Source organism: Neolamprologus brichardi, chromosome 7 (genome assembly GCF_056152115.1).
Source record: "Neolamprologus brichardi isolate AB-2024 chromosome 7, ASM5615211v1, whole genome shotgun sequence".
Lineage (NCBI taxonomy): Eukaryota > Metazoa > Chordata > Actinopteri > Cichliformes > Cichlidae > Neolamprologus > Neolamprologus brichardi.
The window spans coordinates 12,220,515-12,248,380 of NC_142110.1; the positions used below are offsets into that span (position 1 = coordinate 12,220,515).

General features: G+C 39.8%; 1 protein-coding gene across 4 annotated transcripts; it reads right to left on the minus strand.

Moving 5' to 3' along the window:
- Positions 1-464: 464 nt before the first annotated feature.
- On the minus strand, positions 465-27,781 carry chd2 (chromodomain helicase DNA binding protein 2). 4 transcript variants are annotated; one of them, XM_006789368.3, is made up of 42 exons: positions 27,592-27,781; positions 26,100-26,166; positions 25,892-25,952; positions 23,788-23,846; positions 20,744-22,610; positions 16,940-17,174; positions 16,151-16,237; positions 14,839-14,900; positions 14,290-14,403; positions 13,756-13,929; positions 13,062-13,201; positions 12,745-12,970; positions 12,552-12,652; positions 12,281-12,322; positions 12,013-12,191; positions 11,027-11,151; positions 10,722-10,938; positions 10,548-10,637; positions 10,275-10,465; positions 9,983-10,171; positions 9,702-9,864; positions 9,401-9,553; positions 8,658-8,729; positions 8,186-8,335; positions 7,938-8,086; positions 7,756-7,852; positions 7,576-7,668; positions 7,286-7,459; positions 5,997-6,166; positions 5,841-5,882; positions 5,596-5,735; positions 5,368-5,506; positions 5,112-5,262; positions 4,717-4,839; positions 4,493-4,615; positions 4,220-4,360; positions 3,988-4,104; positions 3,706-3,884; positions 3,490-3,589; positions 3,224-3,410; positions 2,879-3,125; positions 465-2,318 (listed from the first exon to the last, which is right to left on the minus strand). In XM_006789368.3, the coding sequence occupies exons 5-42, from the start codon at positions 20,803-20,805 to the stop codon at positions 2,033-2,035; spliced, it is 5,430 nt and encodes a 1,809-aa protein (XP_006789431.2). In that variant the 5' UTR covers positions 20,806-22,610; positions 23,788-23,846; positions 25,892-25,952; positions 26,100-26,166; positions 27,592-27,781; the 3' UTR covers positions 465-2,032. The 4 variants fall into 4 exon arrangements, with proteins under 4 accessions (XP_006789431.2, XP_006789433.2, XP_006789434.1 ...); XM_006789370.3 differs by lacking the exon at positions 16,151-16,237; XM_006789371.3 differs by lacking the exon at positions 14,290-14,403.
- Between the last annotated feature and the right edge of the window lie 85 nt (positions 27,782-27,866).

Consider the following 27,866-nt stretch of genomic DNA (forward strand, 5'->3'; position numbering starts at 1 on the left):
ACAAATGGGAGAAACTGCTCAAAAATGCCAAACTTATAGTATCATACTCAGAAAGACTTGAGGCTGTAATTGCTGCCAAAAGTACTTTGGCAAAGTATTGAGCAAAGGCTGTGAATGCTTATAGACATCTATTTTGAAATAAGGCTGTAACGTGGCAAAATGTGGAACAAGCGTCCGGCTGCACTGTAGATGTGGTTCTTGTGAACATGTAGTTGAACTGATGCTGAAGCCACCGTGTCATGTTGGAGACGATGTCAGGTATTAGGACAAACTTTGTATTCCTCTCACACCTCTGAAAGCATGATTAGCATTTTAGCTCCTGCCTCTCCTGCAGTGCTTTTACACTTTGCAGAGAAACTTCAGAGCATTTTGAGCACTTCTCATATTTCTGGAGCAAAAGATGAAGCAGTTCTAATAGATCAGTTTCATCAGGCATAGTTTTATGAAGACAGCAGAGATGAAAGTCATTGTGTAACAAAGTTTATTACATATGTCCAAACATATGTACAACACATTTCTCACTAAGAGTGGTTTTTTTGTCACAAATATAAATTATTTAGACTTTCTTAAAGAACATATGATACAGGAACTGTAGCTTACTTGATGTGGAAGAAAACATGGGCTGGCTGCTCACTGTAACAAATCGGTTAAGTACCCCAGGACAGAAGACGCTTGATTTTCCTTTGTATTCTTGTTTAAATATTTCTCAAATCATTAACTCTTTTGGAAAACGCACACAAATTACCAGAGTGGGTCCCTTCACCAGTTTGCAAAGAATTACAATTTTGTACTTAAAAATGTGCCTGCGTGAGCCCTCCGTATTGTTCATGAGCTGATATACAGTTTGATAATACAGACGTAAATAAGGCACAAACGGAGAAGCAAAGTAAAAGGTAGGGGGAAAAAAAAGAAAAATGGGGGTGGAGCAGGGTCAGATTTGGCACAGGAAAAGTGACTAAAGACAATAAACACAAAGAAATTTCAACAGCAACTTCCTAATTATAATAACAAAAATATTGCCAAACGATTAAGTACAGAGAGGAGAAAAAAGAAGAAGAAGCTTATGTCGCTTAATTCCCCCCCACCCCAGAAATAACTGAGTATTTAACCATCGTAATACTGATAATCAGGGATCGATTGAAGTCGTAGTGTTATAAACTTTCGTACAAGTTGTTGCAATAAATACTGCTTCCAAAGCTTTCAATTCATCGGGCCTACTAACAGTAAAGTGGTTAAAGTCAACAGAGCAGGAGGATTTCAATGATTTATACTACTACACAATGATTTTTTTTTTTCCTTTTTAAACACGTGAGAAGTGTGACTGTTAAAAACCATCGCTGCGCTTGTAGAAGAAACAACTTGGCTTGTTTCGTCATTTAAGTGTCAACAGATCTCGTTTTAACCCGCATGGTGAAACTCCCATGGTTCCGTTCGGCTACATGTTCGACACAAAACATTTTGAAGGTGCAGGTGAGAACACGGTACACATTCTATCGTACGGAAACCTTCTTATGACATCATTTGCACTTAAAGCTAAACGCAAAAATAAAAGTTCATGTCATGGTTCCTTTGGGAATTATCCCATACATTTACCATTCAAAAAGGCCAAAACACCTTCAGGCACTTTTAGGATGGAGATCATGGAGATTTAGCTCTTGTATCCTAAATTTTCTTTACATAATAATAGTCCATGGGACTAAGCATCCATGAGCGCGCCACTCAGTCTTTCCGTGATTAACTGATGAATTTGTTTAAATAAAGTTGCATGTTTTAGGTTCTTTGTTTTTCCATCTTTACGACAGAAAACAAAGTTCTTCCTTCACGGCACAAATTCAGAGCCACAGTCACTGTCGGGGGGTGGGGAAGAGCAAAAAATAGTTTGGTTTTGCTGGTAAAGAGGGTACGTGTTGATTCCCTTTTCAACTGTGAGCTTATGTTTTGGCCAGTCCAGACTTGTCCATCAGCAGCAGCATGTGGCTTTGACCCTGGACTAAACACTTAAATGAGTTTTTTCAGCCTGCTCTGGGCAGACTTAAGTTTTCCTGTTGTTCCAGTTCGGATCTGCCATGGCATTCAGCTCTCCGGGCCTCTCCAGTGGAGAGCGGGAGTCCTGTGGCGACTTCTGAGCCTGCGGGGAACGAGGGTCTAGAAGTGGAGGAGGTTTTTCAGGGTGGAACGACCTGTTGTAATGATCTGGCCCTGAAGGACCTGCAGGCCTGTGGTCCGGCATCCTCCTGAAATCCTGAAGAGGACCGTCTCTTCCCTGGTGGTAGTTAGGGCGGAAATCATCAGGACGTCTTCTTTTGGGGTCTGGATGCCTGAAATATAGTTGAAAGGTTGTTAAACTAAAGAAACAATGGTTCTCCTTACAGTGTAGTATTTTAGGGTCTTTACCTTAAAATATTAAGCACCTTGAGGCAACTGTGTTGTGATTTAGTATAGTATTAATCTAATTTATTTATCACTAAAAATAAATTTGTTCCAGTAATAATAATGGAGCTAACATCTCTGTAACTTGGGTGAGAAAAGAGCTTATTATGCACAGTGAACACACCTGCATTAAACAGAGCGCTCTCTCTAAAATGTTGCCCCATTATCTCCTAATGAGCCTAAATAAGTCACCTGATACTAAACATCCCTTCACAGATGTTGGTGTTACCATCGAGCCTGACGCTTTTCCCATTTCCTCCTGTTGTCTGTTAATTATTCTGGTTTTTCCTGAATAAAGGAATTTTTGGTGCCACCTCATTTTTGTATTCAAAACCTGAAGGAGCTACATAGTTTGAATTCTCTCAACAAAGTGAAAACATTTTTACTTAAGTATAGTTTCTGGCTAATCTACTCGCCTCTGAAGGTCACCATATTCACGTAAACTCACCTGTCATAGTAGGGTCGGTGACCCCTGTGGTCCCGGTCGTTGCTGTACTGCTCGTATGGTCTTTTTCGAGGAGAGGAGTTGTTGCGGTAACCGCCCGAGCTGCGGTAGGGGTCTCCGTGCGGCCGTCGATCACCGTAGTGGTCCTTATAGCGATGAGGGTCATAGGGATGATGCCGATCTCCCTGCCACGAGGAGTTGCTGTTACCTGGGTAGCTGTATTTACGGTCCCTCTGCCAGTCTCCTCGATCTGTAAAAAAAAGAAAGAAAAAAAAAACACAAGCAAGCTGACATTAACTGACCGATGTCTGATTTTTCTCCCTTTGAGTAAACATCAAACGCACGTACCATCGTTGCTAAAGTGCCGCTTGTTAGCGTACGGTTCTCTGTGGTGTCCGTGGGGTCCTGGCAGAGTGGAGTGCGATGCAGATCTGGAGGTCAGCTGAGTCCCCGTGGAGTCTCGACTGGAACCAGACGGCTCTGGCCTGAATGACTTTACTCTCCCTGAAACGTCCTCCTTCTTCTTCTGCTCCTTCTGCAAATGTCACAGGATAATTTCAGCGCTGCTTAGCCACAGTATAACGGGTCAGGTTTAACCCCAAACAGTTGCTCACCTCTTCCTCATGCGATCGCTTCTTCTGTGCCATTTTGTAAAGCTTGTGTAGCTTCCTTGCACCAAACTCTGTAAACTTGGACACGAAAATCCAGAGGTTTCTGTCCAACCCCCCCCCGAAAAAATAACATAAATAAATAAATAAACGATCGGCAGAATTCAAGAGACAATCGTCATGTTCAGTTACACACAGAAAATTCCCATTTTAATTTCTCACCTTCGCCATATTTTGACGTGTTCGGGATCGCTGTAAGCTTTAAGGCACTCTGTGATGCGGTCTCCAATCTTCAGTAGGCATGTGCGTGTGTGCTGGAGCTGCTCCTGGTCGCTTAGACCCTCATCTGGTTTGTCCAGTTGCTTTAGGGCCTTTTTCACAGGCCTCATGCGTTCCTTACACTACAAACACACAGACGATGATTAATGCAATGCTTTGTTCTCGGGCATTCAAAAAATAAATGCAGAAATGTGATTTGTTCACAAGAGCTAAGAAGAAACTCACAATACTGAAAGTCTCCTGGTCAAGTTCATCGTCCTCCTTTTCTTCAATGGGAATTGGTTCAGATCCAGCTGTAATATGTACTGGACCTTGAGTCTTCTTCCCTTTGGCTCCTTTAGCCTGAAAGAGCAGACATCAAAGCATTCTTCAGCTGCACGTTAAAGCACAAATCCTGTCCGATTTAGCCTGTGTAAATGTGAGGAATTCAAGGTTATCAGCGTCTTCTCTGAAATACCTTTTCTTTTCTGGGCTTGGCACCCTTCTTTTCTTTGTCCCCATCTTTTTCCTTTTTGGGAGTTCCCTGTTTTTCTTTGTTCTCTTTGTTGTCCTTTTTCTTCTGTCTCTTCTTCACAGTGGACTTTTCTGTTCCATCCTCCTGATTAAAAACATATATAACAGCAGGTCATTAGTCATTATTTATTTACTTTTACTACCATTACATGTACTGCAGGCAGGCCTGCGTCCACACGCAGCCACTAATAAAGAAGTATAATTCAGTCTGACCGACCTTGACCTCGCCCTCTTCTGACGGGTTGTCTGACAAGCGAGGGGAAGAGATGTCGTTTCCCTGCTCGTCTTTAAGAATCTTGTTCTCCTTCTTCACCCGGGGCTTCCTCTTCTTCACTTTGACCTTGAAGGAAAAGACAACGAGTGAGGCTGAGGTACCGAAAGTCCCTTTGTGTACATGCAAATCCAAGTTAATGAGATACTCAGTGATTAATAGTAGCACACCTCCTCCCCGGTTTTAGCCTGATCTGTGCTGTCTTGTTCTTTTTTAAGCAGCTTGAGAAGATACTCTGCCCTCGCCTGCAGCTGCTTGGCCTGAGGCTTCTTGCTTGGATCATCTGGAAGAATCTGTACAGACAGATTTTATTGTTAGACTCTTTAATTAATCTGTAAATTTTGTATATCCATAAGGAGTGCAGTGACTATGAAGACAGAAATAAAACTGGAAAGATCTTAAAACAGCTTTTTCGAAAGCTTTTACAATAGCTCCATGAAGCCATTTTTCTTTAAATGCTTATAATAAAACTATTTTACATCGTGTGCTTGTGTCATTTTTGCTGTCTTCTACACCGAAGCTCTACTTTGCAGCTTAGCACTAAAAGTAAGCATGTGACGCTTGCCTTATCGGCGAGTTTAAGGTCAGAATCAGTCTTGATCAGATCCCAGTTGCCAAAGCCGTGCTCGTAGATGCCGAGCAAGAGCTGAATGTCATCCTGCAGATCCCAGTCTACATCAAAGTGAGCCACTTTCACCCTGCACGTCAGCTTAAACCTGGCAGAAGCAAAGTGTTGGTAGTTTTAATCCACAACAGAAAATCAAATCTTCAACATGACACAAGACGCTGTGTTCCTTCTCATTTCTACAGTGATGTCTTACTTATTTCTCTCAGCTGGGTTGGAGGGCACAACTTTGTGCAGCGGCTCGAACTCTTCCTCGTGCTGGATGATGGACTTTGCATTGACTTGCACTCCTGAGATCTTGATATTAATTCCTCGTCGCTTCCCAGGACCTTTAGCTGGAATAATAATAACAATAAAGATGCTGCCTCATTTTTGCCACTCAAAAAACGTTTCTTTATTAGCTAAATGACTAAAAGCGACATACCTTCGACTGGGTTCTCTTTAAGGTGCTCCTCGTGCTCCTGCACTGCAGTCACGCAGCTAGAATGAATCAGTTCACCGAGCCTCTTCAGGTCTGCGATGGATTTGTCCACCAGTTCAGAGTCTCGGGCAATGGCTTCCAACCTGGACACACAAAAATAAATAAATAAATATGCAGAATTTAACATAAATAAATAAATAAAAAAAATCTGCTTACTGCTACCTTAACATCTGTGACAATAGGCTTACCTTTCAAGTGGACATCCAAACTTCTTGTATGCCTTGATGAACCTGACGATGAGATTATGAATACGTTTTTATTGTGCTGACGAAAAGATGCTTTCAAAGAAAACCGAATGTCACTTTAAGAACAATAAGAAAAACAACACACGGGAGAAGTTTTACCTGCGAATCTCCGCGTCAGTGAAACCCTCCACGTTGTTTTTGCGAGCTCTTGGCCTTCCTCGCTTCTTTGGCTTCTTGTCATCATCGCTGTCATCGGTCTCACTTTCAGAGCCTGATGAACGGTGCTTCAGTTTGGAGCCCACATCACTGTCACTGTCATTGGCCTGAGCCTGAAAGCCAAAAGAGCCACATATTGAGCAGCTGCCTTTTCTTTCCAGTTTTCTGTAACTCTTATGTGTAATAGTGACATAATCCATAATATATACTCAGTCACGAGGCTATGAGTTCATACAATTAAGGGTGATGCAGGAAAAATAATGGAAATGCAAAACATAATGCAAAGAAAATGTCGACATAAAACCAACGCAAAGTCTAAAACCAGACAATTGAAAACTGTCATCATTATTACTCTTTCAGCTGCTCCCTTTAAGGATCACCACAGGAGATCACCTGCCTCCATCTCACCCTATCCCTAACATCTTCTTCTGTCACAGCAACCCCCTTCATGTTCTCCTTCACTACATCCTTGAATCTTTTCTGAGGTCTTCCTGTGTTACTCCTGCTTGGCAGCTCCAGCTTCCTCTCATGTACTCGTTCCTAATCCTGTCCTGGACAATGAAATCTTTGCCTCTCCAGCTAAGCCTCCAGTCTTTTTGTCAGTGCCACCATCTCTAAACCACACTTTATAGCCTTGCTGGTTTCCTTCTATCACTCATCTCCGCCCTGCCTGGAATCTTCAACTTGAACAATTTTCTTCAATTCACCCGTGCACTGTCTGCTGCTTTGGATGGCTGACCCCAGGTATTTAAACTCATCCACCTTCAATACCCCATGCCCCTTGCATTTTCACACCTGTCTCCCTTATAGTCACTCAAATGAACCAGCTTTTCTTTTTGATCGATGCTACACTGGATCAGCTGGGAGGTACTCAGTGGGAAAAGCACTATGCAAAGCCTGAAAGCTTAACCTCCACCTCACATCAACACCCAGAAGAGGGGCATCTTGCTTCAATAAACTTCAGCTGAACTTTTAATAAGACCAAACTGATGAACTTTGTATGTTCACTATTCATAGGCCCTCATGGAGGCTGGATGAGTAATGAGAGGGCTCTTCCATTTGGCCATGCAGTGTGGGAGATTCAATTGTCTTGTGGAAGTTAACAATTTCATAGTCTTGCAAGCTTTCAAGGCTTAAGCTTGTTAGGTAGATGCTGTCATTCATCTCTTTCTTGTATATGTGTGCAACATGAAACAGAGACCAGTGCTGCTTTCACAAATAACCTTTCCTACCCGCTTATTAGAGCTTCTGCTTCGAGGCAGCATGAAGATGTCCTCCATCTCCCGCTGCTTCTCCTCCTCTTCAATTTTGCGACGTTGCTCCTCGGGAATTATGTCATCCCATTCTGGAATGGGCTTCTCCTCGAACTCTGGAGTGCTCTCTTCCATACTGGAGAAATTGGCCACCTGCATCGACACATCGATGAGAGAGAAAAAAAAAGAGACAATTTTGATCAGTATTTCATAAAAAATTAAAATAAATTTGGTTGTTCTTTGAGGATGCCGTAACAGCTTGCAGATACCTTAAACTGCGACAGAAGTTCATCTGTAGCACTTGAGCCTTGATCACTTTCTCTGGTTTCGGCCAACCTCAAAATCTCATCAATGTCCATTTCCTATAGAAACAAAGATCGTCTGTTTTAACTCCCAAATATGTGAAAGCAATTTTAAGCACACACGAGCTTATTCACCCATTTTGATACCTGTGGTTCAGACTCCTCGCCTTCAGCCTCTTTGAAAAGATCTTCTGCACCAAACTTGAGAATAGCGGTCAGTTCTTCTTTATTGAATGGGTTTGAACTGTTAAAACAAATTAAAAGTGTTAATCACACAAAGAACGTCCACATCCCCTAAAACCCTCACTGCTAAACTCTCACAGTCTTACTTTGTGTTTCCTGAGTTGCTGTCCAGAACAGTTCGACCAGTCGTGTCCATTCTCTGAATGACAAGATGGTCCAAAACCATCTTCTTCTTCGCCCTCTCGATAATGTCCTCCTCCACTGTTCCCTTCGTGACAAGTCGGTATATATTCACCTACAAGGGAAGAGCGCAGATACATTTTTATACAACAATCTCACTAGTTACAAAAAGCACACCTACGATTACAGACGCGAACCTGAGCGTTAAGATTACCTGTTTCTTTTGACCAATCCTGTGAGCCCTCGCCTGCGCCTGCAGGTCGTTCTGAGGGTTCCAGTCAGAGTCAAAGATGACGACGGTGTCTGCCGAGGCCAAGTTAATACCTAAACCTCCAGCTCTGGTGGATAAAAGGAAGCAGAAGTCCTACAAAACAAAGAAAAGCAACAGAAACGATTATGTGAGCAACTGGAAACTAACTAATGGCGCTATTTGGGCCTTACTGTATAATTTATAAACTATACCCTTCACCAAATTTGCCATATTCTGTGTGTGCAATAAAGAGCAGCCCAGGAAACATGAGGACATGCAGGAAATGGTCCAGCTGGCCAGGGTGCACTTGAGGACTCTGCTATTAAGGGCATTAGAGCCCACGTGCCTTATGCCCCAAACATTTGGTCATCGATCAGCAGTTGAGCTATGTTGTTAAAATATTAGAATAAAAACTGAAACTCTTTTATTTACATACCTCTGAGCCTTCTGCGTTAAAGTGGTCAAGTGCTTGTTTTCGGATTTCTCCCTTTATGGAGCCGTCGAGCCGCTGAAGAGGAGACAAGCAAAGACAGATTTACCCTTTGAAGATTTTCCCTTCAACCTCTGCATTACTCGTCCTTACATGCCACGCACTGCACTGACTCTATATGTTTAAACTGATCACAACAGCCTAAGACTAAGACTGTAAGCAAAAACAACCCGAGTCGAGTGACTTGCAGGAGTCCGTCTGGTCTTCGGTAGAAAATAACTTGTTGATATAAATAAACACATGAACTCTAAGGCCGGGAGAAGCATGCGTGCAACAACACTGACATCTGATGCCGAGTCTAATCTACCCAGTGCAGCCATCCCCAAAGGCGCTTTCGCTGTAAACACCAATAAAAGCAACAGTCAAAGCCTGAGGCCTGCCTCTATTCACTGATGTTCCCACTGATTGTGGCGTAGTTATCATGAACAGGAGGCAAGGCGACAGCACCAAATGTATGGGGAAGGTTATGACCAACAATTCTTCAGAAAATACTTCATTTTTATATTCCATCAGGTCCTCCTGATCTCTAACAACTTATCAAGCAAGAAATTGCATCTCACAGGAGGTGCATCACTGCCCTCCGAACCCTGGAGAAATCACAAAACTGAACACCACAGCCTGAATAACCACACCAATCAATCCTTAGTGAAATCTAACATTAGCCTCCTATTTTTTTTTTCAAATCTTACCTGAAACGGATATCGTTTCTTAGACAGGTATTCAGCCAGAATGTCCAACATCCTGACCATCTGGGAGAAGATTAGGACCCTGTTGCCTCTTTCTCTGAGCCTGGTCAGCAGCTTGTCCAACAGTACCAGCTTCCCACTGCCCCTCACCAGAGCCTAGAAGGCACAAAAGTCAACGCAAAATATCAGTGAGCAGGAAGAGCCGTGTTTTCTTCCTGTGTTAAACTGCAGCTAGTCTCTTTTGCAGAGCAGAGCAATCCCGGGGTGACGCTCGGAGCTAAATCGGGTTCACACTGAGATATACCTGCAGGTGTTCCTGTTGCGTTTCAGCGTCTCCATCTTCGGGCTGTTTAATGAGGAAACTATGGTTGCAGCACTTTTTAAGCTCCATTACGATGTTCAGGAAGCCGCTGGAGCTGCCTCTGGTGCCTTTGGCAAGAGCTTTGTAATTCCTTGTTAAAATCCACCTGGAAATATTCAGGAACAAATCAAGTTAACGAAGAAGAGAAATGCAGCCGCTACAAATGGCCTTTATAAGAAAGACAGAAGCAATAAATGTTACAGAAGGAAGAAATAGAATCATACTTGTAAAATTGTTTCTGCTGTGCCGACATTTCTACACGGAGGATTTGCTCCACCTTGGCTGGGAGAGATTTTTCCACATCTTTTTTGACACGCCGGAGCAGGAAAGGCTCAAGGACTTTGTGAAGACTCTGATAGCCGTTTTCCCTTCCCTTCCCATGCTCATCCTCAAAATCCTCCCAGGAGTCAAACCTACGATGCACAGCAGATACAGGAAATGCCACTCGTGTCACACAGGATGCCATTAACCCCGCTTTTGTTCAGTAGAATGCTAAAAGTGTGAATCGGGACGTACTTGTCAGGCATGAGGAAGTGTAAGAGTGACCAGAGCTCTTTGAGCGAGTTCTGTAGCGGCGTGCCGGTAATGAGGAGCCTGTGATTAGACCTGAACTCCATTAATGTTTTGTAGAGCAGGGAGTCATCATTCTTCAGCCTGTGAGCTTCATCAACGCCCAGGAACGCCCAGTTGATGTTTCCGAGCACCCCCTAGAGTCAAATTTTAAGATGCCGTCAGTTATCTCAAAGTATAAACATTCATTAAAAAAAAAGAAAAAAAGAAGAAGCCTACCTTGTCTTTAAGTAGAATCTCATAAGTGGTTAGCAGTGCATTGAAACGGATTCTTTTGGTTTGATGGTTCACCCACTCATAATCACGAATCTGCACAACACAGAATCACCAGTTCAAAGTATGCAACTATTTGTAGAGCCAGCAGGAGGACAGAAGTATTCGAATTCGACCTACTATTTTCCTGCTCATGACGTCGCCAAGGTAGACCACCACATTCATGTCAGGGGCCCAGGTGTCGAACTCCCGCTGCCAGGAAGTGAGCGTGGACAGAGGCACCACCAGTAAAAAGGGCCCGTAGAGCTGATGCTGGTGAAACAGGTAAGACAGGAAGGAGATTGTCTGGATGGTTTTTCCCAGCCCCATCTCATCAGCGAGGATAACGCTATTGCACCTACGGAGGGGGACAAAAAGATAGTTATGCAGGCTTTGTAAAATCATATTTGGAGGGGAAGGGGGCGGCCTTGGTTATATTTATTTACCTGCACCAGGAGTGAGCGAGCCAGTTTAACCCATCCAGCTGATAATCTCTCAGTTCAAGGTTGGAGTCCCCAATATATGACGGCTGCTTCTTCAGAGCAACAAATCTTGGTCTTTGCTTTAATACCTGAAATGATAGAAACACACTCCTTCATTTATGAGGAGCAAAACATGCTCACGCAAAACTAAAAAAAAGACAAAACAAACAAAGAGACAGACCTGTAAATACTGGGCTTTTACAAACAATTACTCATAGCACTCAGTAGGATCTGTGCACACTTGGTATGCAGCTATTGATTATTTTAGTAATCGAGTAATCTATCGATTATTCCATTGATTAATTGGATGGGAAATACTTTTCTCATTGGTTTCCATTTCAGAAACTGCAATGTTTTAATGCAAACATCTGTCAAAAAAATAAATAAATAAAACAACTTAACCCTTTTTCAATTGTATTGAGATGCAATATTGAATTTCGTTTTTTAAAGAAAACATTCTTTTCTACATTTTTTATGCAAAAATATATAAATAATCTAAAGTACAATCAAAAGGCCAAAGTCAATAAAATCAGATGTGTATAAAAAAGTAGCCCAAGTATATTTTTATTGGCTCACAAAAAAGCTTTTATTTTTATATTTTCAGATATTAACGCAGTTTAATTAATACAATACAGATCATCTGCATGTTTTAATAAAACTTCTAGAGGCCTAGTGCAGACTTTTGTTGTGTAAAACAAACAGGAGTGGATTGAACAACAACAAGGTTCGCTTTCCTTCACATCAGAGTTTGTTGATCAGGTGCTTGAGGAAGGATTCCTGCTAGCTGCTTCCCAAAAGGTTTTAATTGTGGTTACAGGAACAGCTGTTTTGGAGTCACAAATGTGGCTTGTCACATGAGTGCGAGTATCCTACGCTTTCCTTGAACTGTTTCGCCCTAATGCGTGGGGTCGGATTAAACTGTGCTTTGATAGGACTCCTTGCAGTCTTACCTTGCAGTCTTTAGAGGGAACTGTTTTGCTGGAGTTTCGGTTCATGAAGCTGTCTATGCAGTGCTGAAACTTCTTTCTAACCAAAGCTCCATCTTCCCAGCTGCACTCGGAATAGGGCAGACCCATCCACTTGCACAGGAACTCTGGTTCATTGGAGGACGGAATCTTATGACTATGAGCTGTTCATTGAATGAGAAAAAAGTTAGAAAGATGATTGCAACAAGAACGGTTTTAACAGAGGTGGTGGGGAAAAAGTTTAGCAACTTACAGGGGAAGTCAGAGGATCCTGGTGTCTTTCCTGTTTTTGTTGCTGTTAATAACAAAAATTATTTTAATGGTAAATGAATTGGTTCTTATTCTTATATTCATGCATCCACCCATGCACAAACACTTTCATACAAGTACCACCAAGACTGGAGCAGCCAGGGATTAAACCCCTAACTACCTCCTGAGCCACAGTCGCCGCAAAAATATAGTTTGCCCACAACTTACATCGAAACTGTATTTTCTGCAAAAGCGAGAACATAATGATTTCTTACCAATGATACGCTCCACAAACTGAAACTGCTTGTTCAAGTCAGAGGTGAGCTCTTGTTGGCAGTTATGAAATTCAATGTCCTCAGGGGACGCCTTCCTCAACCTACAAACACGGACAAAATTGATGGTGAATTTTAGGGGTGGTGCACACTTGAAAAGAAATTCTGTGTAAATGCGAGGGGTCGGGATTTTCACCATGAGTTCAGTTCATCATTTTTCTTCTTAAAGTTCTCCAGTTTCTTCATCCCCTTGACTTTCTGCTGTGTCAGAGAGTCCATGCTCTCCCACGTGTTGTGGATGTAGGACCAGCCCTTCCACTTAATCAGGTAATGAGTCTCCCCTTCATCCTTCTCGGGGTCAAAGCCTTCGCACGGGTCCCCATTTTCCTCCACGGCATACACAGTAGTGCAAGCCCCAGTGACTACAAGAGACAACGCTGACCTTTAGACTCCACAGAAAGCATTTGAGTGAATATAGGTTTAAAAATAATGAGACGAGTGAAAAAGTATCACCTCCTTTTTTGCCAGTCCTGGCGTCCATAACTTTCTCGATGGTTTCGCTGTCGTCGTCCTGCTGCTCCTCACACGCGTCACCTGTCATTTCGATCAGGTCATCAGAGTCCGTTTCAAAGTCATGTTGGTCCTCTTTATAACTAGAGCACAACAGAAAGATGTGATGAAGATTAGGTGGTGCATGCGAGGTAAAAATGTTACTGGAATTCAATCCGTTTTAACACCAGCACTTATCTTTACATTTTTGCACACTGTAGTGCCAGTTTTGGAGCATTTAAACTTGCTATACATCAATAAAAATAAAATGCATATATAGCTGCGGTAGGACTTACAGGAAAGAGGGGAAAAAATCCCAGAAAAATAATATCACTTCCTTCATAGCATACAGCTATGAAGTCATACAGCAAGTCTGACGACACATATTCCATTCTTGGAAGTGCAACAAGTGAACAGCTGATAAAGCACCTAATGAAAGGCAAAGGCATTCTGGGATATGTTGAATTCCTGATATGTAAGTGCAACTCATCTGGCTTTATATGCAAAATCAAAATACATTTCTCAATCTCATTTGGCTAAAATTTTACTGCCATTGAAATGAGTGCGGACACTCATAAAGGGTTAATAACACTGGTCATAGTGAAAACTCTAAATTACTTTTAAGAAAACATCCTTAACTTTAGGTTCAGCAATTCACCTTTTGACTTTTGTGGCACCCCTTCGTCGCGTCTGCCTCTTTGGAGTGTCTTCCTCGTCGTCATCGTCGTCGTCGTCATCGTCGTCGTCCTCTTCTGCCGACGACTCCTGTTTCCGGGACTTCTTCGCCTTCTGAGAGAGCTGCTTTTTGGCTGCTGACGATTTGCCCTGAGGCCTGTAAAACAGAGTTAAACACAAAAACAAAAGAAAGAAAGACAAAAGCCACTTAGACACGCTAAACCAAAATTTCTGGCTCATTTGTTTCACACTTTTTTTTGGTTTCTGATCGTTTCATAGCTGATTCTAAAAGCCTGAAGCAGCCAATAGCATTTCACACAGAGCACAGCTGTAGCCAATTTGAGCAAAAACAAATGAGATGTTCGGACATGTCACAGTTTCATCAGGCTGGAGTGTTAAAACGTTTTTACTCAAACCAAAGAAAAGTCAAACCAATCAGCTCGCTCACACAATATGAAATGATTTAGAGATGCCCAGTGGGTAGCTGTCTGATGGCCAGGCTTCACTTCACTCTTACCTTCTAGCAGGAAGTCGTCTGGATCTAACTTTTTTCTCTTCCTGCTCACTGTCTGTACTGTCGGAAGCCTCCTCCTCCTCTTCATCATTTGAGTCATCATCTTTCCAGATATTTCTTACAACAAAGAAATGCCACAAGTTCACCCTCCACGCCCATGACTTTGCCATTTTACCGATTTTAATTGAAAAAAGAATGGCCGTAGGGTGTTCATCACAGCCCAATTTTTTAAAAACCAGGGTTAAGCCGCTAATTGGATTTTAATGTCGAACAGCGCCTGGCTGGCTAAAGCTAACTGAGCCCATTCTGAGACAAACAGATACCCATTTTAAAATAAGCTTTAAATGATAAGGTTCACAATATGAACACAGGCTGGCAGCAGAATGACACAAACTGACATGAACTCTAAAAACATGGGTTGAGTTCAGTGCACGTGTCATGAAAATTCAAAAATATTGAAAACAATATTGTGCTGTACTGACAAATTATAAATAAATGAAATAATGGTGAGATTATAGTCCTCAATAAGGTATTGACAGTCTCTATACTTACTCCTTTTTCTTAGCCCGGGAGGTTTTCCTTTTGGGGCTTTCGCTCTCAGACTCACTGCTGCCCTGCAAGAACAGCCAGCAGAAAAACATTTCAAGAACAAGAAGCACCCCGACAGCGCAAACCCTCCACCAAGGCAGCTTATTCTCTCCCTCCCTTAACAATACTTTCTTTAAAGAAATAAAGCATTCTGGCGTCAACTTGAAAGAAAAGCAGATGTGAAATGTAAAAGTGAAATCACAGGTCAAATGTTACATGATATTTGGATGGAAATTTGAAATGTGATATTTAGAATCCTCATTTATCAGAATCACTTCATAAATGTTGCCAATACAAACAAAGGCAGCAGAATTTTAAGCGTAGTTTTAAAGATAAGACATTTTATGCAAGTTTCACCTTATTTGACCTTGAAGAAGAGGTCAAAGGTCCACAGCAACATGACATTTACAATCCCCATAAAACATATCCTATATGCCTATATGACATCATCATTTTGATTGGAATGAGAGAAAATTGGGAACGGACGGTTTCAGAAAGACAGAAAGACGAGTTTTACAGGGATATTCGGTGAGTCACGCTAACACAAGGCATTCACAAACTGCTGTGCTAGTGCTACCCACCAGCCTACTAGCTAAAAGGTGTGTGGTATGAATATATCTTCGTTCTTGAGTTATGAAATTCACAAGATTTTCAGAAATCTTTATTTCTGTCCTCAAGTTCAAGGTCACTAAAATTCAAACTCGTCCAAGATTTTTAGCAGGTCGTCCTGTTGTATTTTGAATTTTAAAACATCGTCTTGTTCTCGAGTTGTCGCATTCACAAACTTGGGTGTCCGCCTGCCCAGCTGGGCAACAACAATACCCACAAAAACCCAGCTCAACCATGGATTTTATCAAGCATTCTTCAGATTACTGTAAGTTTTCAATCATTCTGGGCTAGAGAGGTAATTCAAATGCTGCCGGAAAGATGAGCCAAAATGACAATATAAGTTCATTAGGCCTGCATGCAACTTGGGTGATAAAGGGTTAAGTTGACCTTAAAGATCTTGGTGGCTGTAAGGCAAATCTGTAGGTACCGCTAAGATGACGGCACTTTTGTACCTCTACAAAATTTTATCAGAATTCACTGCAATCTTTAAAGCTACAGGCAAACACGCACGCAAATGCTACCAAAAATAACCACCTTGGCAGAGAGAATAAGTGCCTTAACTACAAAACTACAAAACATCCACTAGATGGCGTGCATGGCTTGTTTATAGCAGCTGATGTTAATGCAGATAACTGCAAACCAGTACTGCTCATTCACATCTGCTTACCCCAGCTCCAATGTTTAATCGAGCTGGCTCCTGCCTGCTCCGATTGGACCGCCGGACACCGTACACATCTGGATGTTCTTCCCACATCTTTGAAAGAAAACAATCAGATGCTATAAAAGAAGCCACGGGGGTTTCTGTATTTCTTTTTGTAAATGTAACATGTCGTCTTTTCTACTCTGCTGTTGTAAGCTTGCACTACAGGGCTGAAAGTAACGACGAGTGTGTCGATTTTTGCCTCAGCTCATTTCGTCATTACTGCAAACCATCCGCGAGCCACTGTGACACGTCAAAATGCATAGCTCTGTCAGACGAACGACGATAGTACACATATATTCAGTTTACGATTAGCTGAGAAAAGAAAAGCAGCAAATCTTCACTCACGAGTTAAACATTAACTGGGATTTTTCAGAACATCAATTGTTCTGTTGACTCTTAATTGTTACTGTAACCTTTTATGGCCTTTATCAAGGATTTATATCATTAAAGAATAGCCTTTATCCAGCTCCACCTAAAATTCAAATAATCTTTGCGGCTGAGTGTCTGTATCACGTCTGTGGGAGAGTAATGTGAGCACATTGCATAATCACGATGACAAGAGCCTGACACAGATAGAAGGACAGTCTGGATAAAGAAAAGCTTTTACTGCAGAGAGCTAAAGCCCAAGTTTCCTGCATGTCACACCTTCATGATCAGATTACCACGCTCATGAATTAAGTCATTTCCATCACCACTGCGAGAGGGCAGGAAGTACAATCTGGTTGAACACAGAAAGTCTCCGATGGCCTTTACCTTCTTCACATCAGCCAGGCGCTCCTTCTTTCTAACTGGCTTGTCTTTGACCTCTGCTGCGGTTTGCTGTGACTTGGACTCTGCAGATTCGCTCTCTGACTCTGAGTGACTCTCTGACTCTGAGGAGCTGTTTGACTCGGAGTTGTGCGATCTCCTCCTTTCACTGCCATGTTCGCTCTCTGACTGACTTCCCGACTCCGACGCAGAGCGGTTGGATTCCTCTGAAGCCGAAATGCTACAGGAAAAAGAATATGTTCATTTGACTTTGCAGTCAATGATGGGCTATTGCTCAAAGAGCTATGTGCAGCATCATGGCAGTAACAGGAGTTGTCGGTGGCAGCAATAAAAAGAATAAATATTTATATAAATAAATAAGAAAGTCTTAAATTTCAGAGCACACCCCCACATGAAGGGCACAGCGAAATTGCAAAAGCTGGATGGCATCAGTAATTCGTGACTTGGCCGAGAGGAAGCAGAAGCCTCATTACATCATGCTCCATGTTCCTTACTCAGCTAACCATCTTATAATAATCATTCCCTCCAAGGCTCATAAATCCTCTTACAGGCATTTTAAACAGGCCTGCAGTGAACAGACCTGGTTTCACAACTAAAATACATTAAAACTGGGTCAAACACATTTAGCAGGATCAGTCTTTTCCACCCTGCCATCCTCTAAATGCTTGTGGCATAATGCAAAGCTATGAATTACCACAAGAAATATATAATTAGAAAATGCAATACATAGGTGAATTTCATCCGTAGAAAAGATTAAAAACAACCAAAGAATTTACAGAAGCACCGCACCCATCTGCAAGAATGGTCACTGTTCAGTGTTTATTGATCGCTCACTCCTAATCGTTTAACTCAATCCCTTAAAACCACATGAATGGTCACAAGGAAACAATATAGTTGGGAAACTAACAAAAATACTACTACTAGTAGTAGTACTAGTTAATCTGGTAAGAATATGTTATCATGATATTGCTGATGAGGCTTTGATACTTTGGAAGTCTACAAGACTTAAAGTCAACTGCTTCCAGAAAGTTGTCAGTTTTTATTGTAATGCACTTACTTGTGTTTTCCTGTGGCATGGGTCCTTCATACAATAAAAGAGAAACTAACACTGAAACAAATCAAAGCTAAACTGAAACAAGCAAAATTACTGTGGAAAGAAATTTAAATCGTTTACAAAAAATCCTAAACTATAAGCTCTGGCCACAAGTGCACATTTCTTCAGTTTAAAATGTTTTAAGGGCAGCTTGGGCTGTGAGCAGTTTAATAAAGCTACGTTCTTCTATGCTGTACTTTATATGAAAGTTTTATAGAGGCCTGAAAACGTATAAGGATTCAATGAAATAAAAAAAGAGACATTTCATAAGCCAAAAGGAGATAAAACTATAATGCATAAAGCAATAAGAATTTTAAACATCTCATCAGATTAATATTTTTTCTGACGCTTTCAACTTTGATTCAAATGAACTGGCCTTGTGCGTAAACATATAGGTTTTGGCTGGATGTTTCAGTAAACAGGGGTTATCAGTGGATAGATTTCTGTGTGTAGTTATCTTTTTGGACACAAGGTGTCACCAGAGCCCAGCATGGCTGGGCATAAATCTCAAGCGATCACTGCTTTTACAATGGATCACATTTTAAACCATGAAAAAGGCATCGTGTCCCATAAATGTTTTCATTAAAAACATTTGGTGTCATTTCGTCTAATGAGCATCATTACTTTTATTTTGAAAATGGAGAAAGTGCTTATAATAACCATCTCGTGCCCTTTTTAAGACGATGGGAATTATGCTAAAGGCAAAGATAAATTAAAATGGTTGAAAGTACGCTATTACAGCATACACATAAAATAAACTGTTTTTATTTTGCACAACCTCTATGCTGCGCTCCTTCAAAGACCAAACTCGGAAGTAGATGGCTTCTTCCGCTTTAAGTGAGGTCAGGAGTGGGCGGGTCATAGAGACATTCTCGAATTATTATTGGCTGGCGTGTTGCTAGGTGGCCGCCTAGCCTATCGCAGCCCTCCATGCAGTCTCCCTAGCTTCTGAGGTCTTCCTGTTCCTCCTCTGTGTAGTTCTGAGCTGAGTTTTAATACTGGTAAGTGAGCAAGCTGGGTACACAAAGCAAGGGCCATTTTGTGACTCAGGAGAGTATGTAAATACTACTTTCATGTCATTTAATTACACAAACCGGATAGATTTCCCTCATGTTGTTATTTTGGTTGCTTTGTTTGAATGCTCATAGTGCTCAGCTCTCTGTGTAACAAAGTCAGGCTGTCAACACTGCAGAGGACACGTTTCAGTCACACTAGAGGAAAATACTAAAATGGCTGCCACAGGATCACACACATAGAGACTACAAGTGTGATGTAACCTAACTGCAGTGTACAGCCAGTGTAATGCTGTGAGGGTGCTTGCAAACTGATGTGTCTTTTTTAAAAAACAGTCTATTGAGGTCAGGTCGCAGTATTTGCTTTGACAACATGGCAGTTATTCTTATGCTGTTAGAAAACAGCATTTATGCACTGAGAACAAACAGATCCTCCTCTTTTCGAGAAAGAAAAAGAGCAGCTAGTCACCCCAGCATTATCCTCAAACCATGCAATAGATTATTTGATGACATCTTTATTGATCAACAGATGTTTCCACTGATTTTGATACGAAGATTTGGTGTACCTGAGGACCACAGGGCCTTGCAGACATCAACAAAACACAATAATAAAAGTGGACAATAGGGCAAGAAAATGCCACTGTGTTAAAGTATTCAGACTCCAGGCCAGAGGCCTTTACAATCAACCTAGCAGGAAATACAAATAAAGCTAGATTTAAGTAAAAATTACCACTGTTTAGCTTCAAACATTCAAAATATACATGTTCAAAAAAACCATTTACATCCATATACCCAAAATAAAATGAGCACCATAATCATTTAAATGTAGTGGACATGAGGATAAGAGAAAAAAGGTTCGAATTGAAAATGCTCTTACAGGAAAGTAAAAATAACACCTTAAAAACATGTTAAAATTCTGTTACATAATGTAAGGATGTGAACACTGACATAACCTCTTTTTTACTTTTAGCAGCTGTAAACAAAAACAAAACAACAACACAAAAACTGTTTACAACCACTGAGCTTTAATGGCTTTTTAATAAACAGAAATAATCCAGTATTAAAAGGTAGATGTGGTAAAACTTTAAAATATTTGGCCAAAAATTTAAATACAGAATAAAATAAAAAAATAAAAATAAGCAGAGACTGACATAAAGTGAGAGCTGTGGGCACTTGCAACGTCCAGAAACTATCTGGTAAAGTATGTTACATATAAAACAGTTGTAACACTGTATATATTAGTGTCCAATGACAAATCAGTGCACTGTTTCAGAAATAAATCATACCCCAAAATCAACAACGTTAGTTAAAAAAAATGGTGCAATGCAGTACTAACTCCAAGACAAGGTCATATAACATTATAGCGAACGGACATTAAGACATCTGTGACAAGTTTTTTTGCAGAATAATACAGGAGGAAAGGCTTTCCCAGTGGTCTAACACATGCATCTTGTGGGCAAAGATCCATAACACAGGCCTGAAACCTCAGTATTGAGTGTAAGAAATGGTAAGGGGGGAAAAAAATCAGGGTGTGGCTATTAAACAATAGCAAGGTCATTCAAGACACTAGTGCACGTCTTCAAAACCACGTCGCATATCTAACACAGGTGATCAACCATGCTTGACAACGTAAACAATCAAAGCAGAAACGAAACAAAAGGGTAAAAAGTATAAGGCTCATACCTTGATGCATTGCTTTGAGTCGATCCTTCATCCTCTTGTTTTTTACTTTTACTCTTCATCATTGTTGTATCCTGAAAATCTGAATGGATGTTGCTTTTGTCCTGGTATTTACTGCCAAAAAGTTAAGAGGAAGCATGAACTATCATACAAGTCCCACAAGATTGCTTTTGCTCAGGTGGCAGCTAAAGCCTCGGCGGTGCGACACGAGCAGGGGAAAAAGCAACAAATCGAAGAAATTAAGGATCATTATTTACATCGCTGGGTTAAATAGACCTCACAAAAACGACAGGTGCTCTCACAATAAGTTAAATGCCTTGAATGTCTTTCAATATAGTTCACAGATCGAGCCGCATGCCGTTAATTCTAACTGCGTCATCAGACGAAGCGGTAGAAAAATAATATTTAAACATGAAGAAAAACAGTAAATTAAGCTTGACACAGTGTAAACATGTCAATTCAACGTGGAGAAAGGTGCTAGTCCATAAATGAACTATTAGAATCTCGTTCGCCCTATAACACTTTAAATATGCCTCCGACTCGAATAAAAATAAAGATGTAAAGATAATTACTTAATAAATTACAAAAACAGCCTTGTTTCTATAAAGCTCGTAGGCCCCTTGCATTCTTCATCTACTGAGAGAGCGACAGAGGAGAGGCAGCAGCACACTAAAAATGGAGGCGCGCCATGGCTGCCAGAGACCAGTATGGAAAACAACGACGAGCACTTCGCCGGAGCAGACGGCTCCTACGGCTCGAAAAAACAGCACTAAAACGGCACAAATTGCGTAGATTTTCGTTAAAAACACGAGCGCACGGTCGTAGCCCTCAAAATTTCATCAAAAATCGAGCAGTCTCGGACGAAAAACAGGCAAAAGAAACGGTCTAACGAAAGCCCATGGCACCCTTCCCAAGGCTCAGCCGCCATCTAGAGCTCCTTCCCTGCTCTGAAAGCTTTGCCTTTGATTGACGTTATTTCCATTTACCCCACACTCAGGTGATGTTTAAGTCCCTCCCCTTTTATTATGTTTTTAAAATTCGTTTATATGAACTTACATACATTTTCTGCCCCAGGACACAAGCCTCAAAGTGAAACCTTTCTTGCCCTTTGATAAAAGGTAAGAATACTGAGAGGCTGTAAAAGTATATATTTTGCACCAATTACATCACTTCCTGCGCAGGCAGGAAGAAGGACGACCAGTAGCCATTTTAGAGAGCCTTTGGAAACCATTTGGGCTCTGACCAGAAAGCTTTCAAGTGAAGTGTATTTTCAGGTGTTTTAGGGTTAGTTAAGCTTCACCAGTGGGGCTAATTAAATGGAAAAAGGGGAATTTTAATCACTCCTTTCTCTTTTATCTTATAATTCAACTTGATAAATTCCAACACGAGTCTGAAGCTCAATTTCTATGGCCATACCTTGATAATTATTGACACAAAGCCAATGAAAAGTCATGTGATATTTTGTATGTATTAACAAATACAAAAACGAACTTCCGACTTTAGGTACTTCAACGTTGTCAAATTTTTTCGGCAAATGTGCCCTTGATATTTCTCTGCTAATGAAACAAAGCCAGGAAAAAATATACGAGGTCACATACTTTATTTAAAACAACATTTGAATATCAAATGTACAAAAGGCTGACTTTCCAAAATCAAATGTTAACTTTTCAACGAGTCCACTACATAGCCAGCAAAGGTGTTCCAGAGTCCATGTTGTAGGTAAAAAATAAAAATAAATAAAAATCCAAATGTCAAAGTCCAATCAGAAAAAGGTTTCATCTTGTCAAAATTTGGCTAACCGCCAAATAACTTGCCATCTTCACGTTAAACAACGTAGTCTCCACTTCAGCAATATCCAGTTGAATGGGGTCTTGATAGGATAAAAAAAGAAGGAAGAATTGTAAGCCCACAGTGCAATGTCCAGCAGTTAAAACCAGGTATCCTAAACTAGATTACAATTATGCCAGTCAAGCAACATACGTAGCTAGCTTTCAGCTGCGCTAGCGATCACTGTGCAGGTGTATTTTGTTTTTTGAGAGTTAAGTGTTCCTATGAACGCGGAATTGATTAAAAAGGATACAAATAGTAAGTGAACTGTAATAAAATGGCATAGCGATGTACTGAATGCGAATTTAAATTCGATAGGGTTCGCAACTGAACTTTGTAACTCTTGATACGTTTACAATGAAACCCAAGACAATGTTGTGTTGGTCCCAAGCTTTAATGGCTGTGGTACTTTTTTGTAGCGCTTTAAAAAAAATTGTGTGGGTTTTAAAGTAATTAGCACAATGAAATATGGGCTGAATAGGTCTTCCAGCAATTTGCGAAAAGCATTTCCTCAACTGACCACCAGGAGTAAAATGAGTCTAGAGTTGCACCTAAAGTCACATCAATCAGTTACGTATGCAATCTATTCACGCAACAGCTTTGATGTTCACACAAATTAGGAGTAAAACAGCACAACACAGGTCTGTAAGCAAATATTACTATATGAAAAATATGATCCACTTCATCAATTACCAGACTAACCAATTACATGAGCAACAGATGAACAACACATTAGCATCCAATAACTGTTAAAGCAACAGTTCAAACTATGGTCATTTTCAGTTGTCCACTATTCAGCAACAAGTAACTGTGGTTTGGTATTGGTCTTGTTTTATCAGGTTTTCAGCACAATGAAAATCTGTAAGATTTGGCAGAATTAAGTATATAGGTAAATATGGCTTTTTTCATTAAATGCCTATAGGAGGCAATACAGGCAACATCCCCAAAAATTGCTTGTAGCCACATGAAATTGTTGTGTGTATCCTACAATGAAATTTATCGTCCCAAACTTCCCCTTTGTTAATTCATTTTCACAGCTGTTTTTTGCTAGCCTCTTAGAACTAAAAGTGAATGTCAGTCATAAAACATGGACAAACTTTACTTAAAGAAAACCTAGTTGAACTGGATCTAAATGTAAATATTCTGTTGAAACTTAAATTTGCCAATCAAAAAGCACATGACAAACGCAATCAGGTCAAAAAAAAAAAAAAGGAACTTACAGAGCTGTCTTCTTTTTCTTCACAAATTGAAATCTTCTCCACAGTGTCTTCTGTCTCCACTATAGAAAAAATGAGGAACAATGAATGACACCCATTTAAAATATTCACAGAAAGATTTCCAGCTTTACAGGCTTTAATGAGCTTTAAGTGCTTGGACCTTTTAATCTATAAATGCTAATTCTAACTGTCAAAGATGGCTTCCAAACACTCATTTTCCTTGTTTCCAGTTGAGAATGATTTGAATGTGAGGAACGCATTTCTGAGAAAACAAAACCAACCTTTACAGCAATAATGACTTGAAAGATAATGTTATTTAACATAAAGGTTAAGGAGAAATGGTCATATATAAACTCATACTGACTTCAACCTTTGTTGTTAATGTAAAATCAGTATTTTGTGCTTTAAAAGATCTTATTATATATATACACAAGTACATATTATATGGTAGATGTACTGGACTGAATGACAATTAGAGCTGGCAGAATCTTCTTAGTCGTTTTGCAGACTTATAATTTATCTAATGCAGATAAAAAATATTGGCAATTTATAAGTCACTGTCGAGACACTCAGGTTTTGGTGTATGATACATTTATGTGGTGTGTAACGCAAGTAACTTCGCAAGTTAAAACTATTGCAGTTCTTTCTTTTCAAATTTATTCTATCAAATGAAACACTTTGTATTGCTCACTGGAGAGTGTTTCCTTTATGTTCTGTGTGTGGGGATATCTAACCTGTGGATTTATTTTAGGATTTTTACAGTTACTTCTTACGATTAGAAGACAAGATTAATAAATGAATACTTTTTTTAAAAATCACACCTGAAAAGGACACCGAAAGACTTGAATTTCTGTGCGGAGAACAAATTGTGGTTGCCACTTTAATTGGTTTGGCAACATTTATGGGAAATAATCTGTTTTTTCCATTTTGAGAAAATTCTTAGTTACTTATACTTGTTACCCATCTGTGGAAGAAATTTTCCAAAATGCAAAATGGTCACATTCTTGGCTCCAAGTACTTCTACAAGACCCACAAGAAGCATGTAGGTTACATTTGACTTTTAAAAGAAAACCTATATTCGTTCATTCCCACAATCCAGGGACTATAACCATTTTTATGTTATACTTAGTGACTTTCTAGTTGAATTTTGCTTCCCAATTTATCAAACATTTCAAAATGTAAGGTGTAATTGAATGTGGAGCATTTGCAAAATTTGTCAACTGCTTTCAGACACAAAAGTTCAGAGGAAAAGAAAAGGTTCAGTGACACTTTAGGTATAAATGATTAACAATTCTGCCCCAGAGGAGTTGAATTGCGGTTTTTAACACTTTAAGTTTTAGTACACCTGCAAATGAGATGCAACAAAAGTTCTTAAGTGGTATAGCATTAAAAGCAGAAACGTTAATGATGATGTGCTAAAGTTTTCAACGCCTGTCGTTTACACATCGGTTACAAAAACATTGTCCCAAGTATAATTTACGATCACACACGAAACGCATTTCTTGCCCATGTACTACAATTAGTGTCATCGTTTAAAATCTGACACAAGAGTTATGAAAAGAACAATTCTTAAGATTATTCACAGGGTAGCTAGTCAATTGTAAAATTATCATCAACGTGTTACAAATAGAGATGTTCTCTTAAAATAATACAATAGCAGTTTAATATTAAGCAATTTAAATATTAATGTGCTGTAAGCCATAAAAATGTGCGAAGTGATCTTACGTGTCTGCAGTACACTTTATTCTAAGTGGAGGGAAAATTATTTCAAACTAACCGCGTAACGTTGCCATCCATAGTAAGTGAGCTCACTTCTATACATTTGGAATTTATGTGTTACATCATACACTAGGGGGCAGAACTGTGTTTGTTCAGAAGCGTGGACGTAGCGGTACTTCCTAATGATGATTCTGATGTACAAGCAAAAAACATAAATGTGGACTTTACAGCGTTGCTTTTTTAAAAATCAAATTAGTAAGGTTTTTTTTTAATTGTTATTGTGATTTTTTTTTTTTAATAATTCAGCACTTTTTTTAAGAGTTCAAAGCTCAAACTGCTTATAAGAATTCTTCTAAAGACACTCAAACTGCCTTAAAATGATACTTACAGTGTCTACTTGCAGTACGGATCACTCAAATTCTTCCATTCACGTTGGCTAAATGTCAACCCTTTGAAATAACAAAAAACAAAAAAACCTTTTTCAGAAAGGAACTGTGACAACAGCACGCCCTACTGGCTGCAGGTATGCAACAGTAAAGACTAACGAATGGTAAGACTACGCAAAATACCCTGGTTGGTACAAATATAAAACATACCATTTAGATAAGGCAAAGCGATCTCCGCTCTTCTTTGACGTCATTTGGGAAACATCACACCGAATCCCTGCAAAAAACAAAACATTATTTTGATTATTCTAGTAGTCGCAATTAAAAAAATCAGAACTTACATAGGCATACAAGCCAGTCATAAGCAAGCCATCTGTTTTAATACCTTTTTAAAGCAATATTTTAGGATTATCCAAGACCTCATTAACATATTACCATATTACAAAAACCCTAAATAAGTATTTACATATTTAGTTGTTACTTAGTAAAAATGTTTTATCTTTGCGTGCTTTGTTGACTCGAAACACGACTAAATTTGTCTTAAACAGTAACATCCATTAGAGAATACCTTAAAGAGGACATTTTGTTATGTGTAGGGTGGTACTAATCCGTTGGATTTAACGATATAGTCAAAGTTAGATGTATTATGCCATAAAAAACTAAATATCATCTGCTTTTATTATGTGTTGCATTTCCCTTTATATGTTTAGAAATCAACAACCTCATCCATGAGACTGAGATATTAACATGATTTTATGTCTTTATTTAATTTTATTACAGAATTTAGAATTTCCTTAAATTCACATACTTTTGGTGAAGCTTTCTAGCATAACTTTTTCTTTACATGATTTACAGATGTAAAGTGACTTGAAGAAGAAAATTTATGTGAATATTTAAATGACTTCTCCCTTCAGTACCTCAAAGGGTTAAAAGCCAACACCCTATTTTGTATTTCTAAGTATATCTTGGCTTTTATAAGGTACAGAACCTATATTTTCACAATCAAGTTATGTACTGTTTATGTATGGTGTCTAAAATAAAAGGATTTTAGTTAATAGTCATATTTTGGACATTTTAGCAACTTATCACAATTTATGTAAAGTATTTTTAATTAATAAGCAATGAGTATATAATACTTTATTACATCTTGCTACAAACTATATCTGAGCGGTCTGTGTTAATAAAATGAAAGAAATCCTCGATTTTTAAATATTTTTTTCATCTAAAACTCGATGAAAAACCTCAAAAACCGAATACTGTGAAAATAAGCAAAAATGTACTTGTGGTTGTTGCCTTAATATCAATCAGCTCCCGATACAACATTTTTAAAACGAAACTTTTGCTTATTTTTGCTGGTTTTGTCGAACAAATTCAGACAAGGGCATTTGCCCTGTCAAGGACAAAGCAAATTTTAAATGCGTAGGTTGAAATAACTCCAAACAGGTCGCGAACAAATACACTTTCAAAAATCTAAACTAAGCTAACTCAAAACTGCCCTTGCAAACATACAAAATCCACAAACTAAAAAACAAATACATGCAATTTAAACTCTGCAGACCGTTATCTTTTTTTCTTCGCTAACAGCACACCATAGCCATTTTTACCAACACTGCGCCTATCTGTCGTTCTTTCCACCATATTGCTTTACACGCCTGGCTCGTATTTTTCAGCTATTAATGTATGATTACTCTTAAGTTCTTACCAATTTTACGGGCCGTGTCTATCCCCCGTCATCTGCCTCGGTCAGTGCTGCATTTTTGCGCGATTTTCGCCGTTTTGGTGGATCTTTGAGCCGCATCGCTGAGCCCTTCCTCCACTCCGTCGTCGACGCTTTGCTCCTCTGCTGCGTGTGTCCTCCTCTCTGCCTCTGCCTGAGCTGATATCCTTCAGCGGCTCTGCCCACTTTTGCTCTCAACGTAAGCCAAGCTCCACTTCCTCTACAGCCCCATCTAGCTAGCGCTAGCATCATACTGAACA

Bases quoted from the DNA above. Each gene is read 5' to 3' on its own strand.
- chd2 (XM_006789368.3), bottom strand. From the start codon at position 20,805: ATGATGAAGAGTAAAAGTAAAAAACAAGAGGATGAAGGATCGACTCAA. The intron at 8,087-8,185 runs GTAATCTTAACG...CTTCCCTTGTAG, and splicing joins GGATTGGTCAAAAGAAACAG to GTGAATATATACCGACTTGT. The intron at 4,840-5,111 runs GCAAGCGTCACA...CTGTCTGTACAG, and splicing joins ACCTTAAACTCGCCGATAAG to ATTCTTCCAGATGATCCAAG.